This window comes from Rhipicephalus microplus, chromosome 2 (assembly GCF_043290135.1).
Source record: "Rhipicephalus microplus isolate Deutch F79 chromosome 2, USDA_Rmic, whole genome shotgun sequence".
Taxonomy (NCBI): domain Eukaryota; kingdom Metazoa; phylum Arthropoda; class Arachnida; order Ixodida; family Ixodidae; genus Rhipicephalus; species Rhipicephalus microplus.
In genome coordinates, this window is record NC_134701.1 from 206199562 (window position 1) to 206215983 (window position 16422).

Genomic DNA, 16422 nt, shown 5'->3' on the forward strand with positions numbered 1-16422 from the left:
TCCACCACTGAGCTACACTGGCGGTCATCCCCCTGTCCACTTTATAGGGTATACATGTGCATTTAAATGTGAGAGCATCGGTCAGGGCCGCCTGTTCCCATTCGGCAAGTGTTTATTGCTTGTTGGTGCAAACAGTCATAAGAGTTTTCCACACTTGCTATCATGGCAACAGGCTGTGGGGTCACCTGGAGTCATTCAGCTTCCATAAAGCTTGCGCTTAGTACGTGATTATGTGTTTTTTATCTTTGTATGCCTTGTAGTTCCATTTACTGTGTTTCATCAATTTTTATTGGCCTAAAATTTAATAAGCAATAGTTTTCTTTTAAAAACACAAAAGGCTTTTATGATCCCCCAGAATGTACAAACAGTGAGACGTCACAATTGTAACAGTGTTTTGTTGAAACTGCTTGGTTTGATATGTCGCAAAGCCATGTAAGTTTGTACAGTTGGAGATAAGACAGATCAATATGCTAATCGTCAATCCTTTGCTTGTTTCACAACCATTCTTGCAACTCCCATAGACACTGATTGCTTTCTTTTTATGAAGCTCTGTGGTAAAAGAAATACTTCTTGTCATATTTTTTTTTTGCCTTTCTGAAACTGATGATCAAATGTTGTTTTTGTAGCAACGTCTATCACTTCAGAGGGTACCGGGCAGACCTTCGTGCTCTCACTGGACCTCAATAGGATGATAGCTGACATTAAAACCAAGGTATGTAAACCAGCTCATTGCATATATCTCACTGGACCTCAATAATGATGATAGCTGATGTTAAAGTCAAGGTATGTAGACTAGCTCATTGCACATATCTCCATTTGCAGGCCTGTTTTCAAATGGGCCACTGTGTCACATTTACTTATCTAGCAGTGTGGAATTTAGCAAGTGCTTTTTTTTTCGATGTAACCTAGGATTGAAGGCTACATGAAAGGTTGGGTGTGGGGTGGCGTGTCTGCACACCCGCAACGCAAGTGTGTAGGCTCGTTATGGTTGCAGGTGTTTTTCGTTTTGCCTGTGAGCACGCACATGTTGTGCATGCTTTCTGTGTTTGTCCTTGCTAAAGACAGAGCCTATTTTTTAATCATGCAGTACCCATACTTGACACCTAATCAACTGGTTGATCAGCTAAGGAAGGTTCTGCTTGCATACCGTCAAGAGTTCCAGAAGCGACAAATGAGTGCATTTGAGAAAAGAAACATGGTGAGCTCTTCAGAGGTCATTTTTCTAAGAATTATTGACTTGTTAATTTATCCTCATAGACAATCACTTTATTCCTGGATTGCATTTCAGTTCCTCCAGGCAAAGCAACCAGTACCAAATGAAATCGCAACTCAACTTACGGAATCGAGCCTGGCCATTCAACAATTGAATAAGGTCCTTGCTAAACTTCAAGGACTTGGAGCGGTAAGTAAGATATGTCGAGTGTCAGCGACTAGTCTAGCAAAACGCCTGCCACTGTGGGTGAGCACGCTGATATGCTACATACAGTAAAACTTTATATGCAAGTCTTAGTGGATAATGTGAAATGGCAGTTTGCATCAGTTTAGTTAATTCAAGAACTTTAAGTGCCATATGCCAATTCCCGATCCCGATTTTGCCGCAAATCTGCAGGAACGACTGCCCTCTAAAGCCACAACACAATGCAGCATAGTGATACTCATGAGTGGCACCTGAATTACCCCAGCCCCGCTACTTCCAGCGAAAAATAAAATAAAGAAAAACTGGTAGATCTCACATACAATGAAAATCGATATGGGAAGCACAAATGAGAAGGGTTGAATTGTCATATCAGCACTATGTTACGAAGCAAATGTAAATTATGCGTACATGGTTTCCATGTCATGGTTATCATGTTTGCGCCTGGCATTTGTGCTCAGTCGTCCATTCACGTCACGTAATACCAAATTCGGTATATGTGCACCTAGCAAAACGACCACGAACGTATTATGAGCATGGCGTGTAGTCATGTTCTTACATGACACTTGAGCACGCTGAAGTAATGTCTGCTCGGCTCGCTTTCTTTTCGCAGTGGAATTCCCGAAGCACTTTTTGAGTTGGATAGCGAAGTGGTCCCATGTTGGTGGTGGCTCCGTCATGTTGGGCAATTGAATTACCCAGCACCTCCACCACAAAACGTTTCGAAGGGTGTTTGTTTATTAGCAGGGCGGGGTTGATTGTCGGGTAATAATGGGGTCCAATGGGGTCGGTATCTGCACCAGTTCACGTCTTATATATATATATATATATATATATTATGACGATCGGTTGGAACGAGGTTCATTGGCTACGAACTTGGGAACGAACAAGCGCAACTGAGCCGAAGATGTTGATGATGACTGTCAGCCAGAACAGGTAATGGTGATTGAAGAAGATGTCAATGATGACTGTCAGCCAGAACAGGTAATGGTGATTGACTGCTGTTGAGAGGAGGATGAAGCGCATGACAGATGCCTACACTAATCCCCCCCTGTGGAAGCGGCCAGCCTGGCCGCTGCAGGCGGGTAGTCAAAGTGACGAGGAACGTCGTGTGAAAAGCTTCATGCGGGAAATGTGTACAATTTCGGTGCTGCGATAACGGCGGTCAGTTGGCACGACAAGATGCGCCACACAATAGTTGACAGGTGAAGTCTACTCTAAAACAACTATGGGCCAATGAATTGAGGCTGTAACGTGTCGCACAGACCAGGTGTGCGAATTGGTGTCAATAGCAGCACCTCTTCACCCGGTCTGAATGATACCGCATGATGAGAGGTGATGAGCCTTCCTTGCTTGTTGCATAGCTTCCGTGTTCATACGAGCGCACTGGCGGCACTGGGCAAGGTGAGAAATATATTCTTCGCAAGAAGAAGGGGATGTAGGACCATTGCTAGTGAAGAAGGAAACGGTGATAAAGAAAGTAGGTGAACATCCGTAAACGAGATAAAACGGTGAGTAGCTGGTTGTGCGCTGAACAACGGTGTTGTAAGTGAAAGTGAAGAACGGTAGAAGTTTATCCCAGTTTCTGTTATCCGGTTGAATGTATACGGCGATCATGTCGGCAAGGGTTCGATGAAATCTCTCGGTCAGACCGTTTGTTTGAGGATGGTAGCTAGACGCCATTTTGTGTGTAGTACCAGAAACGCGAAGAACTTCACCTAAAAGCTGTGATAAAAAGACCTTTCCACTGCCATTTAGAAGTTCACGAGGAGCACCATGATGTAGAATTATGGCCTGAAGGACGAAGTCAGCAACTTCCGATGCTGAACCAGCAGCTACTGAAGTTGTCTCTGCGTAGCATGTCAGATGGTCTACAGCGGTGACTATCCATCTATTTCCTGCACCAGTAACAGGAAGGGGCCCATAAAGATTGACACCGATGACCTCGAAAGGTGTTGCAGGGTACGTCATTGGCTGTAATTGACCAGCAGGAGGAGATGTCGGAAGCTTGCGAAGTTGGCACGGAGAGCAGGAACCCACATACTTTGCTACGCTGGTAGAAAGGCCAGGCCAATAAAAGCGGCTTCGAATGCGGTCGTAGGTTTTGTGAAAGCCGTGGTGGCCAGGAGACAAATCATCATGAAAGGCGTTAAGTACATGATGTCAAAGCGTGGCAGAACAGGTACCCAGCGTTGCAAGTCAGGATGATAAATGTGACGATACAGCACACAGTCCTGAAGCTTCAAGTGCTCGAGTTGTCGACAAAGCTGTGCATTGGGTGGACGCGTAGCTCCTGAGAGGTGGTCTATAATGCACTGACAGTACGGGTCAGCCTGCTGGCGAAAACTGAAGGGTTGGTCATCGTCGATTGCCCACTGGTACAGCGGCCAGGCAACAGAACAAGGCAACAGAACTGGGACTCACGTCTGCACTGGGGTCGTTGGGGATGGCAGTTAGAGTGTCGAACGAAGCCGTAGGTAGTGGGCAACCAGAAAAAGCGTCAGCGTCTTGATGTTTTTTGCCAGATTTATAAATCTCAAACTGATACTCCTGTAAGCGTAAAATCCAACGACCCAAGCGTCTGGACAAGTTCTTCATTGTAGAAAGCCAGCACAAGGCGTGGTGGTCAGTTACGATGGTGAATTGACGGCCATACAGATAAGCACGGAACTTTTGTATGGACCAAACCACAGCGAGGCACTGCAGCTCAGTGATGGTATAGTTCTTTTCGGTGAAAGTAGGCACTCGACTAGCGTATGCGACGACCCTCTCCCGTCCAGAGTTATCGCGTTGGAGGAAAACAGCACCTATACCGCAACCGCTGGCATCGGTATGCAAGAGTGTCGGGGCAGTGTAATCAAAATGGCAGAGTACAGGCTCTGACGTGAGAGCTTCCTTCAATAGGTCAAACGCCGACTGACATTCTTCGGACCACACAAAGGGTGCATTAGAAGCAAGTTGTTTGTGAAGTGGCGCAGCTATTGAAGGGAAATTTTGTATGATATAATGAAAATAGGATGCGAGGCCAAGACAACTTCGTAAATCCTTAGGTCTTGTGGGGCATGGAAATCGAAGGACGGCAGCGATCTTTTCGGGGTCAGGGCGAATACCGTCCTTGCTCACGACATAAACGAGAACCTTGATGGATTTGGTGTCTAAACGGCATTTCTTGGTGTTGAGCTGCAGACCCGCACCGGCGAGCCATGTTAGGACGTCATCCAAGTGCCTCAGGGGCTGAGAAAACGTTGATGAAAAGATGATAATGTCATCAAGGTAGCACAGACACGTCTCCCATTTCAGACCACGCATGACGGTGTTGATCATGCGTTCAAATGTCGCGGGCACATTGCAGAGCCTAAAAGGCATCACGCTAAATTCGTATAGGCCATCGGGGGTTGCAAATGCCTTTTTTTTTTGTTGTTGTTGTCGTTGTGCATGGAAATTTGCCAATATCCCAAAAGCAAATCAAGGCTTGAAAAGTATTTGGCACCTTGCAGTGAATCAAGGGCGTTGACGATGCGTGGCATGGGGTATACTCCTTGCGTGTGATGTTGTTAAGTGCCCGGCAATCAACGCAAAAGCGCACGGAGCCATCTTTTTTTTTCGTACCAAAACAAGAGGGGATGACCAAGGGCTAGTTTATGGACGAATTATTTCTCGTTGGACCATGTCAGCGACGTTTTCCTCAATGATTTTTCGCTCAGCGAGAGACGCACGGTACGGGCGGCGATGTACAATAGATGTTCCCTCGGTCTGAATGCGATGCGCTGCAGTGGTAGTTCGGCCCAATGTCGAGGAGCAGGTGTAAAAAAAATCGGCGTGTTTCGTTAACAAAACAAGCAACTGCTGCGCCTGCATAGTTGTTAAGTCATCACTGATAAGTGCTGTGAAGGGAGAGAGGAAGAACCAGGCTTACTCATGAAAGGGTCGTTGGTAGAGGCAGGTTTAAGTGGCGTGGCGCTGACAGGCTCAGCATCCACAACACAAGCTACTGCAGTGCCCTCTGGCAGAACTTTCTCCGGTGTTACATTCGTAGCAATGACGAGTGCGGAGCCATGGTAAAAGCGTACGACACCTGTCGCAAGGGCTATGCCTTTAGCGACGCAAGTCGACGAAGGGGACACCAAAACGTCATCGTGGTCGACGTCCTTAGAGGTCAAGGTCACAATTCGCTCTTGGTGTGGCGGTAGTTTCAGATCTTCGCGAGCGAACAGGCGTAGTGGCTTGTAGACGCCTTCGTCGAACATGGAATTCGTATTAGTTAGGTGCAGAATCCGTTCACCACAACATAAAGCGGCTGAAGAAGAAGATAAGAAGTCCCACCCTAGAATTAGCTGGTGAGTGCACCGGGTAACCACAGTGAACTGGATGTAATGCAGAATGTCACTGATAAAAACACGGGTCGTACAAAGACAAAAAGGGCGGATAGTGTTCCCCTGGGCTTCGACTGAAGTGGGCCCATTATAAGGTGTCATTACTTTTTTTTAGGAGTTTGCGCAAATCATATCTAATCACAGAAACTGTAGCACCGGTTTCCACCAAAACGTCCACGAGAACTCCTTCTACCATAACAGAAACAATGTTGAACGAGCGTGCTGGAGGAATATCAGTCCTACTGTTACATGCCGTTTCTCCTCCGAAAACTGCATCATTTAGTTTTTTGACCGGTTGTTAGTTGTAAACGAGGCTGGCCAAAGAGGAGAGGAGGAGCGACGAAAGGGCAAAGGTGATCGGCGTCGGCTTGAACGGTAAGTGTTCTGCGTCTCAGTCAATGCGGGCGGAGATGGAGACAGCTGCTGTCCAGGGGAATAACGCCTGGCGTGAGAATCCCCACTGGAAAAGTCCCGTTCGTGCATGCCATACCCGCGACGCTCATCCTACTGGCGCTTGCAGCAGAAGCGCCATATATGGCCACGATATCCACGGTAAAAACATGTTGGGCGAGACGGGCGCCAAGGCAGGTAGTAGAGGGCGCTCGACGCACCAGGAGATAGCGCACTCAAGCGGGCAGACCGAGGGTCAGGTGGCATTAGCCGGAAGTGGGTCGGTGATGCAGCAGCAACCGACGTGAACGATGGCAGCGGCAACGTATAGTTTACGATGCGAGGAGGCACGGCCGCAAATGCGCGTATGTTGGAGGGCTGGCGGAGGTGGCTTTATGTAGGCTGGACCGGTGAATGATGTTAGTTTCTCCCTTACGATGTCGCGCAAAGCCACACCTGAAGGCTGTATGACAGATGGAGAAGGTGGTGAAGAGCTCATTGATTGGAGTTCTTCGCGTATGTTCTCCCGTATCATGTCACGCAGGTCCCGGTCTGCTGCACGGTGCTCGCTATTGCCCGACTACAGGCAAACAGAATCAAGTTCGTCGAGATGCTGACACGTAGAGACGACGTCAGCGACAGTAGAAGGATTCTGGGCAACAAGAGCATTGAAGGCAATGCTTCCGATGCCCTTTACGGTGTGGCGCAGTTTGTCTGACTCGGACATCGAAGAATTGACGCGCCGGCAGAGCGCAAGGACATCCTCGATGTACGATGTGTACGACTCGCCGGGATGATGTTGGCGAGCATCTACGGTTCTCTTCGCTAGAGTGGATATAACAGCAGGTGTGCCGAATACTTGGCGAAGCTGCTGCTTGAATGAAGGCAGGCCAGTCGGTGAAGTCAATATCATTGTTCAAGAACCATGTCTTGGCAACACCCGTGAGATAAAGCGATACTCGGCGGAGCTTGCTTACAGTCGTCCCAGTGATTAGTTGCGCTTACTCGCTCGTAGTTATCGAGCCAGTACTCCACATCTTCGCCACGGAGACCAGCGAAGATCTGAGGGTCGCGCTAGTGGTTTACGATGTAAAGAGGAGGGGCTTGCGGCGCAGGGTTGGGAACAGAAAGGTCGTCCGCCCACTCACTCTGAGATATGTTGGCGGACTGAGGGTCCAAGCGGCAACCTGAACGGAGTTTCAGCGCGTAAACGTTGTGAGGAGAGGTCTGGGGTCGTCAATACACCTCCACCACGTATGACGACTCGGTTGTAACGAGGTTTATTGGCCGTGAACTCTGGAACGAACAAGCGCAACGGACCCGAAGATGAAGCGCACGTTCAAAGACAATGATGACTGTCAGCCAGAACAGATGATGATGATTGACTGCTGTCCAGATGAGGGTGAAGTGCATAATAGATGCCTACAATATATATATATATATATATATATATATATATATATATGTGTGTGTGTGTGTGTGTGTGTGTGTGTGTGTGTGTGTGTGTGTGTGTGTGTGTGTGTGAAAAAAAAACAAGAAATAAAAATAATTCAGAAAAAAAAACTCCGGCGCGTGGAATCGAACTTGGGACCTCTGAAACGTTAGTCTGCGGCGTTAACCACTGAGCCACGGTGAGGCACGTCCTCCAACATTCAAACGGCAAGCTATTTATATCTACCACTTATGATGCGACGGCGTGCACTTATCTCCTACGCGTACTTTGCCCTGCGAAGAGGAGGGGGGTGGACGCTCGTGCGCCCTTATCTTGCGGTGGGGAGGATCGTACGTCTTGGCTGGCCTCGGGATTCAACCGAAATGATTCTGTTGTACTTACCGCATGCACAAAGGACACTGCAATCGTTGCAGTCTCCGTTTGGGAAAAAGGTGCACTTTTCAGACACAGCGAAGTAACAACTGAAACGCTTATTCACATTCATCTGTACATGTGAGCATATTTCGGGCATCATTTTTGCGTGAGAAACGTGGGGCATGATTCGATCTGCTTGCCGTTTTGCACGTGACCTTTCAATTTGTTGCTTTGGCGTTCATTGCTTCGCCTTTGCGGCAAAGCTGTGACTTTTTTTATGGTTCCCTTGCGATGTCGAAGGAATTGGGAACCACGCCGCCGCCAAGCACTTCAAGGTGAAGTACTTCAGCATGTCACAATCGATGCAATCGGTACGTGAGAAAGCAGATGATGTGCTCATTTGCATATGCTGCCATTGAAGAAGGCCTTTTTGATTATGTTTGGATGCTTAGGTCTCCCGGTTTGTCGTGTCATGGGACCTAGTTTTTCCCAGCATTGTTGAGAAGAGCTTCAAGGAAATAGGGCTATCCGAAGGCGCTTGACGAAACCGAGGGCGACGCGCTTTGAGAGGGTGGTGGCAGCGACCGTGACAATAATTAATTCCCAAATCGAACTTCATGATAAGTGATTCTCAGTGCACCGCGCCGACCGGATCTGCCTGGTTAAAATACGTGCTAATTCTTTTAAATTAAGAGGGTACGCTTGGTTTGTGTTCAAATTTACTTTTTCTTTATGTACATACTGCACGCGTTAGGACTGTGCCACAATATTTCGTACATGCGCTTGCGAAACCTCGGGGCCCCTAAATAGCAAAAAAGTGCGCAAATTGTGCGAGTAAATACGGTAGTATCATTGAAAACAAGTTCTGAGGGCTTCCAAACCAATAGGTTAACTTTTCTTGGAATCGGTGACAGAATAAGATATAATAATTATGAAATTTCCTGAAAGAGCTTAATGGGGGAGGTCAAGGCCCTACGGAACCAAGCCTTTGATTAATAATTATCGAAACTGTGTATGAACGACACTGCTTTGAAATAGATGTGAGTATAAAGATGACTCAAGGTAAGGCTGATAGTAATGCTGAAGATGACTATATGGGAATTTAGGTCGGCAAAAGTTAATGTAATTCACTCAGACTCACTGGACAGAACATATTTTGTGCTTTGGACTCACTTGGACTCAGACTCACCAAAACTTTCTTCAGCCAGGCTCAGACTTACGGAAATATCACTCACCGTGATTCCCTCTGACTTTGGCTTCACGACTCGATCTGAGTCTGAGTGAGTCCGAGTGAATCGGTCTGAGTGTGTCCGAGTGAGTCGACTCATGAGTGAGTTCGCCGATCTATGCTCTTGGCTCATATATCATATTGAGCCAACTCCTAAAATAAAAGATTGTGTGGCTCTGCAGAAACCTGGATTGGATTACAAAGTGGCAAATTTAGATGCCTTAAATGCGGAAATAGTATTGCTATAAATTCTAAAACCTGCGCCTTATATTTTATTCGAACAGCAGCAACAAGAGACATCGCAACAACAGTACTATCAACAGCAGGCTTACCTGCAGCAGGCTCGGGCACAAGCGCAAGCAGCTCAGGCACAGGCCCAGGCAGCTCAGGCACAGGCCCAGGCACGTGCTCAATTTTCACAGCAGCAGGCCCGCTACCAGTTCCAGCAGAGGCAGCAACAACACAGAATGCCACAAGCAGGGGCACGCCTATCACAGGCACAGCAGATCTATACCAATGCGTACAATTACTGCATCAGTCAAGGGGTCACCCATGCTGCAGCGAGTAGATATGCCTTGAACCAGCAGCGAGTAGCCTTCCAACAGCTGCTCATGCAGCAGCAAATGCAGCAGCAAATGCGTAACCGCCCTGCACCACAGAGCGTGGTCATCTCCGAAGTAGAGGACGACGCGGAAGTTGCCGGCTCGTCGTCATCTTCCGGCACGCGACAGCCACCGTCGTCATCAGTTGTGATCACGGAGGTCATCGATTGAGACTCCTACTGTGTCCTTGTCACAGACCCCATGCTGAGCTTCGAATTTGTCACCAGCACAGGCTCCAAGGAGGCCAGTGAGGTTACCACTGCTGTGCAGTGACACTGGTGGTTTTCTAAACTGAAAATATTTCATGTATAATATTCCTTGTTCATTTATGGGGTTGACATTCAAAACTACGGGCAGGTGGGCTTTCATGTCTGATGTAACGGCCAAATCAAATCTTAATGTTGGTCCTTTTGCTGATACAAACATCGGAAGGTGTAATTCAGTAAGTTACTGTAGTCATCTGTTGCTTGGTCAGTTGTACGAGTGTTAATTCATCAAGTGGACTTCGTTTATGGTCTTGTTCGTACAGTAAATAACAGTTCCATTGTTGTAACTTTTGATATACTAAAGGTATTGTTTGGAAATACTGTAGCAGGTTTAAAAATGCATGCTTTTTCTTCTGAAAAGTAGAGCTGAAAAAAAAAAATAGCAGCAATGACAACATTTATTGTGCTTTTTTTTTTTCCTAACTGTACAAGTGTTTCCCATTGCATAGTTGCCAACGCCAGCACACGTACCATATTCCTGGAAATGGCAAGTTTATGCATACAGGCTGTCTTGTAATGCCCGAGACCAATTTTGCTATAGTATGCTCATGACCTCTTGCAGTGATGTGCTGGGGCACTGAGTGCCATTCTTTATTGCATGCACTTAGCATAATTTTAATACTTCATTGATTCTTTTTTTTGTGAGGAGACATTAGTTGCACCAGTCAAACCAACTCCAAATTTCCACTCACTTGTGTTCCTTGCATTGGGTTCACCACTTTTGTCATTGTATTGTTCTTGTTTTATCTGGTTATGTGGCCAAGACCTAATGTTAGAGTGCTCTATTTAATGTTAAAGTGCACCCAATCGCTGCATTTGTTTTTGTTTTCTTTCTTGTGTGTTTTTGCACATCATTGAGTGGCCCAAAAAGCATAAGAAAGTATAAGCACAACTTTCTCTTATATATTTGGATATATTGTATTTATGAAATATATTGAATTAGCTTTGTCCTCATTGAGTGAAGTGTGGCTGCAAAACCATGAAGCTATATTGTCATTGCGATTTTGGCTACCGTAACACCACAAGCTACAGTCGTTGTATAAAAACGCCTTGTGAAGTTGAGCTTGCTGCCAGTTTTATTTTCATTGGTTGCTCATGGTTATACAAAGCTTTATCTTTTCTTTATAATTATAGTTTGCATAGGCTTATGCACTGTGCACTCGTTTTAATTTAAGTTATGCTATGGGTGTATCCTGGACAGATAGATGCATCAGAAGCACAGTTTAACACACTAAAGCAAGGAAAATTATCGCTCGTGACCTTATTAGGTCTGCTGATAGGTATACTGTACATTTTTAGTCATTTTTATTGCTAACGTGTTCCTTGGTCAGTTACTCAGTGACTACTGTATCTCATTTGTACAGCTAGTGTATGTTTGTATGAAAGTAAAAAAAAGAAGTGTGATGGTGACCTAATGTATAGAAAATTCTATGCTTCTTTTTAGATGCTTCTACTTTTCTTCCACTTCAATTGCATGTGCAGAGTCCGACAGTCACGCCTCATATGCATATGTGGGCACAACTCTGCATATCTCTGTTCAATTGCTTTTTCCACCCCATAAAAGTGTTTTTACAATTTTATGCTCTGCCAGTTGCTTGCGCTGGGTATTTACATCAGCATAAAAATTTATTTCATGGTGCTAGGGGTCACTGTGTATACTTGTTCGCGCATGCCTTTTGCAATTAAGGATATTGAGACAAGTATTTTTGCACAAAATTAGTATCGTCTGACTAAAATGTGTTGTCAAAGTTGTCGGGGCTGTCTACATGAGAGAATAATGCGGCTAGTTTGATTTGATATGCGTTTTGAGGCTCCGCATGTGCAGGAAACTTATCCGGCTAATGAGAAAATGCAATCATCTGACACACTAAGTCTTATGAGCTCGAAGATTATTTGGTTTGCTGGAGTGGTTTGGACAACCGTGACATTAATGATGCGTCTATTCGGCCTAGTTTTTGCCGTGGATAATCTCATGCAGTCAATAATGTCACAGCAGGCTCGTTGACTGCCACTTACAGCATGGAATTGATGATAATGATCACATTTAGAAACAGAACTCCAAGAGCCCTAATATTTGGCCAGAATCTTTAAGCTACAGAGACAAAGGCCCCGCCGCGGTGGTCTAGTGGCTAAGGCACTCGGCTGCTGACCCGCAGGTCGCGGGTTCGAATCCCGGCTGCGGCGGCTGCATTTTCAATGGAGGCGGAAATGTTTTAGGCCCGTGTGCTCAGATTTTGGTGCACGTTAAAGAACCCCAGGTGGTCAAAATTTCCGGAGCCCTCCACTACGGCGTCTCTCATAATCATATGGTGGTTTTGGGACGTTAAACCCCACATATCAATCAATCAGAGACAAAGTATTGCAGCTAAGTGGCACATGCTGCCTCTCGCACGAGTAGTTGCTACTCTAAGTTTGCAAGTGTGGTAGAGCACTATGCTTGCCATTCTAGTACAGTTATAGCAGTTAGTATTCTGTCTAAAAGACAGTTTTCCAGTGCACAGTACAGTTAGTAATATGAAGTTAAGGGATGCTTTGTGGAGCAGAGTTCTGAGAGTGAATAGGGAGTACGAGCACTAAGCGGCACTGTTGCTCAAACGAAACAGACGTCGTTGGGACGTTGATAAGGTAAATGCTGTAGACAACAATACATTGATACAATCATTTGTAAACTGTGCCTGCAGACTCGGAGCATTGATCAAGGTGGAAGAGATCTCAATGAAACCTTTTTTGTTTTTTAAGTGCGCAGCACTTAAGGGGTATGGCCTGTTGTCCCGCCATTGATCCTGTGTGGCTTCGGCATGCTCAAAATCAAGTGATACAGGCCTAAAACAAGGCTAACTATGCTTAAAACCAGGTTAACATAAATGAATGAGGTCGAAAATAATTTATTAAAAGAAATAACCAAATGATTGCAAAAATTGATTTAATATCTCAAAAAACACCTTGGAAACATGCGGCTGACACTTGTGACGCACAAGAAAGGGTGCCACCGCCTCGCCTTGTGCATGATTGCTCCTTCCACTGCCGCTTCTCTGGCGCTACACGCGAAGAAGAAAAGAACCTGATGGAACTCCTGCAGACAGCATGCATCTTGGCTAGCGTAACAAGCGATTAAGCATTATAGAAAGTAGCATGCATTTTGCACACAGAGTTTGCGAATTTCCCCCACCCCCCCCAAAAAAAATCTACTCGTGCTGGGCAAACTCTACATGCTTACATGAATCATTAAAATCATCGATTACTTGGTAAATGGAGCAGTGGGTACTCTACATACGGGAATTGCTGGGTACCCGTGCTAGGCACTTCAAGTTGCACAGTGGTGGAGCTGTATTTACTGCAGGATTTGGAAGTATATCAATCGCTACACAAGACAGGCGCTCAACGAAATAATGCATCCAGAGGAGTTGCTAACAAGACCCTGTGATGGTAAGCCATTGTAGCTGGTGGCCGCGCCAACCATCTAGAGGTTGCTCTGCCCTATTTCTCCCTGGATAGCCTGGACTTGGTTGTGTAGTACAGGTGCTGTTTCTTTTTTTTTTGCTATTGCTATTTCAGACTTATTCGAAGCAGGTCAACATGCTCTTGCCATCATATGAGTCCGAATGGAAAAAGCGCTGGCAGGTGCATCAGATAGGTCATCAGAAAGAGTGTGGTAGGACTTGAAGCTTGTTGTGTGAATGACGGGCTATCAAATGTCAATGTCGAACAATGAGTGGTGGACTACAAAGAGCAGGCCGTTTGACAAGATTCATTGGTCGCTTTGTGTGGCGCACATTAAGGTGACTTGTAGCGTGGGAGAAATATATTGAAGAGCCCCGTGCTATGTTCAAGGGACCGAAGCAGCCCAGGTGAATAACCTAAAGAAAACAAAGAAATGAAAGGTAGGGAAATATTCCTACAAGATGCCTGATTAAATTTATTGGTGTGTGTTAAGGTGCTGGTTAATTTTCTGAGCATGGTCAGAAAACGCTGCCGACCGATAGTAGAGGGTCCCGAAACACGCGAGCCTAATATTATAGTGCAGCACGTGGCCTGGAATTCAGTTAAAAATTGTTTTCTCTCGACAAGTGACGAAAAACGCTAAAAAATCACTTGTAGAAAGCCCATCTATCAGCCATTGGCTGGTTTGAAAACGTCGCGCATTAGAAGAAGAGAAAAAAGTGCTCAAGGTCACAAGGCGCAAGTGACGTATTTTCTTTGCCCCTGCCATCCCGCTCTGCTTAGCTTCCAGCGCTTTCGTCGGGACGAGAGAAGAGAGAAATCTTTGTAATTCCACTTGCACTGGACAGAATCTTGAAATTTTTGCGGCGATGGATTCGTGAGGCAATGAGCTTTTCCAGTGGTTACTTTCCATTAATTCCATGGTCACTTGAAAAAGTGTTTCATGGCACTTTTGATGCGCTTTTGATTTTGTTGGGACTCGAACAAATTAGCCCAATCAAATTGCTGCCTGTCATTGGTGTTGGCGATGTAACCATTCATATTCTTGGTTCTCGAGTCATTAGCAAACTGTGTATAAAGATTCATGGTGGATGTTGAGTCGGACAACATGTATAAAACATACTGCTTTGATTTTGAAGTTTTTATCACTAATCATTAGCGATTACTCACTGCAATGGTCATTATCCCAACTAGTCCATACAGTTCCACTGAGTTTACAAACTGTGTCTTGCGTGCAGCCTAAATTGCAGAAGTAACTGTTGGTGTCAGTAGTAATCATTCACTCGTTTACATGCACCAAGAGCACATGACGTATCTTCCACTGGTACGTCGCAAGTTGCTTAAGTTTTCATACTGGTGACGTTACACTGCGATAACACGTCAATGAGAAGCCGCTCTCTTGCTATGAAAACTGAAACTTTTCTTAAGCTTGTTGTGTTAAAAATAGATATTCTGTGCAATTGCAGGCACCACAAGACTTATCTTTTACGCTCTTGACAATAACACTTTTGCTTGGAACAACAATCCGAACATATTGAAATTTGTGTTGGTCCATCACGGCGACGACGCTATCTACAAATCTGCATGGTTGTAGGGGAGGGGGGGGGGGGGGGCTTTTTCGCAGGCAATCCCGTCGACTGAGTCAAAGTAAAAAGCGCACCCCCCACCCCCCCACGGTTCGATTCAGCACTACCAGAGTCCTTCAAAGGACTCTGGCACTACCTAAGCTACGGGGGCTAGGAAAGCCATACGCTTGCGAAGCGAAACGTAGTCCTTTGAAGGGAACAAAATAGTGAGAAAATGAGCGTTGCTGTGGGTAGCGCGAAGGAACGCGTCGATGGAGAAACAGACATACGATCGGGAGCCAGGAACAGCGTCGGAAATGAACAGCCTAAAAGTGAAGTTGTCCGCCGACATGAGATTCTACCGATCTTCAGCAGAGTAGTAACAAATTCACGCTTCTTCGCAAGTTCTCGGTGTAGTTGCTTGTTTTGCTCTACCGTATTTTTAAGTGAATAAACTAGCCATAATAAGTACAATTCGTTAAGCACACACAATGAATACGGTGGGCAGACGACACGGCGCGAATGAATACATGTGGTGCAGCGCCAGAACGCAATGCCTAGCGGAGAAAAAACAGTCAAAATTGAACGTGGTGCCCGCGTCTCCCTGTCCGCGTCAGTGAGCGCATTGCAGTAGGGATACACGGGGACGCGTGCGCGCGTCTGTTTTCTGCGTGCCCCTGATAGTCAACAAATTCAGGTTTGGGCTAGTGCCAAAAACGCAGCTCCTCTTTAGCCTCCACAGTGCTGCAGTCAGCGTCCCCCCCCCCCCCCCCCCCCGCGTAGACACCTGCGGCGTGTTCCGTAAAATGATTTCGCAATAACTTCAGTCTGTGCGCTCGTTCACTTTTCAAGCGCTCGTGTATTTGTTCACTGGTTCACCAGCACTTCCGTACATAGAGTTTCATTCAATAATAACTTGTATGAAACTCTATGATTCCGTAACTTCAAAAGAACGCGACATCAGGGTTGTCGCAAAACAACTCGTTAAAATCAGGTACAAAGTTTTCATTCTCAGCAATGTATGTGGTTTTTTTGTGAAGCTGGTAATGCTTGTGGTTTTGCTGCCCATAAAAATGTCTGATCGATCAGACCACGGAGGGATATGACAAAGCTATACGCAGTTTTCCACACGGGCTTCCTGCGGACTGTGAGCCATGGCGTCAACAAAACTTTTTTGCGGGCGTTCATTTATTTCTGTTCTTGGAGCATGGGATTTCTATGAACTTTGTGACCAGCCAAGTCAATTATAGGAAATTTAACTGCAGAGTAGGAGTTGTGACAAATGAACAGGAATAAAAAAAATAACAATGGTAATTGCTGAATTGCATCGCCATCG

At 45.8% G+C, this 16422-nt stretch overlaps 1 protein-coding gene across 1 annotated transcript in view; it reads left to right on the plus strand.

Annotated features, from left to right (window-relative positions):
- The window catches only part of LOC119170470 (uncharacterized), a 110503-nt gene extending 100105 nt beyond the window's left edge, over positions 1–10398 (plus strand). The window contains exons 23-26 of the mRNA XM_037421645.2: positions 627–712; positions 1088–1198; positions 1289–1402; positions 9497–10398. Of these exons, the coding sequence (XP_037277542.2) occupies positions 627–712; positions 1088–1198; positions 1289–1402; positions 9497–9985 (800 nt within the window). The 3' untranslated portion in view covers positions 9986–10398. The remainder of the gene's footprint in view (positions 1–626; positions 713–1087; positions 1199–1288; positions 1403–9496) is intronic.
- Positions 10399–16422: the final 6024 nt, after the last annotated feature.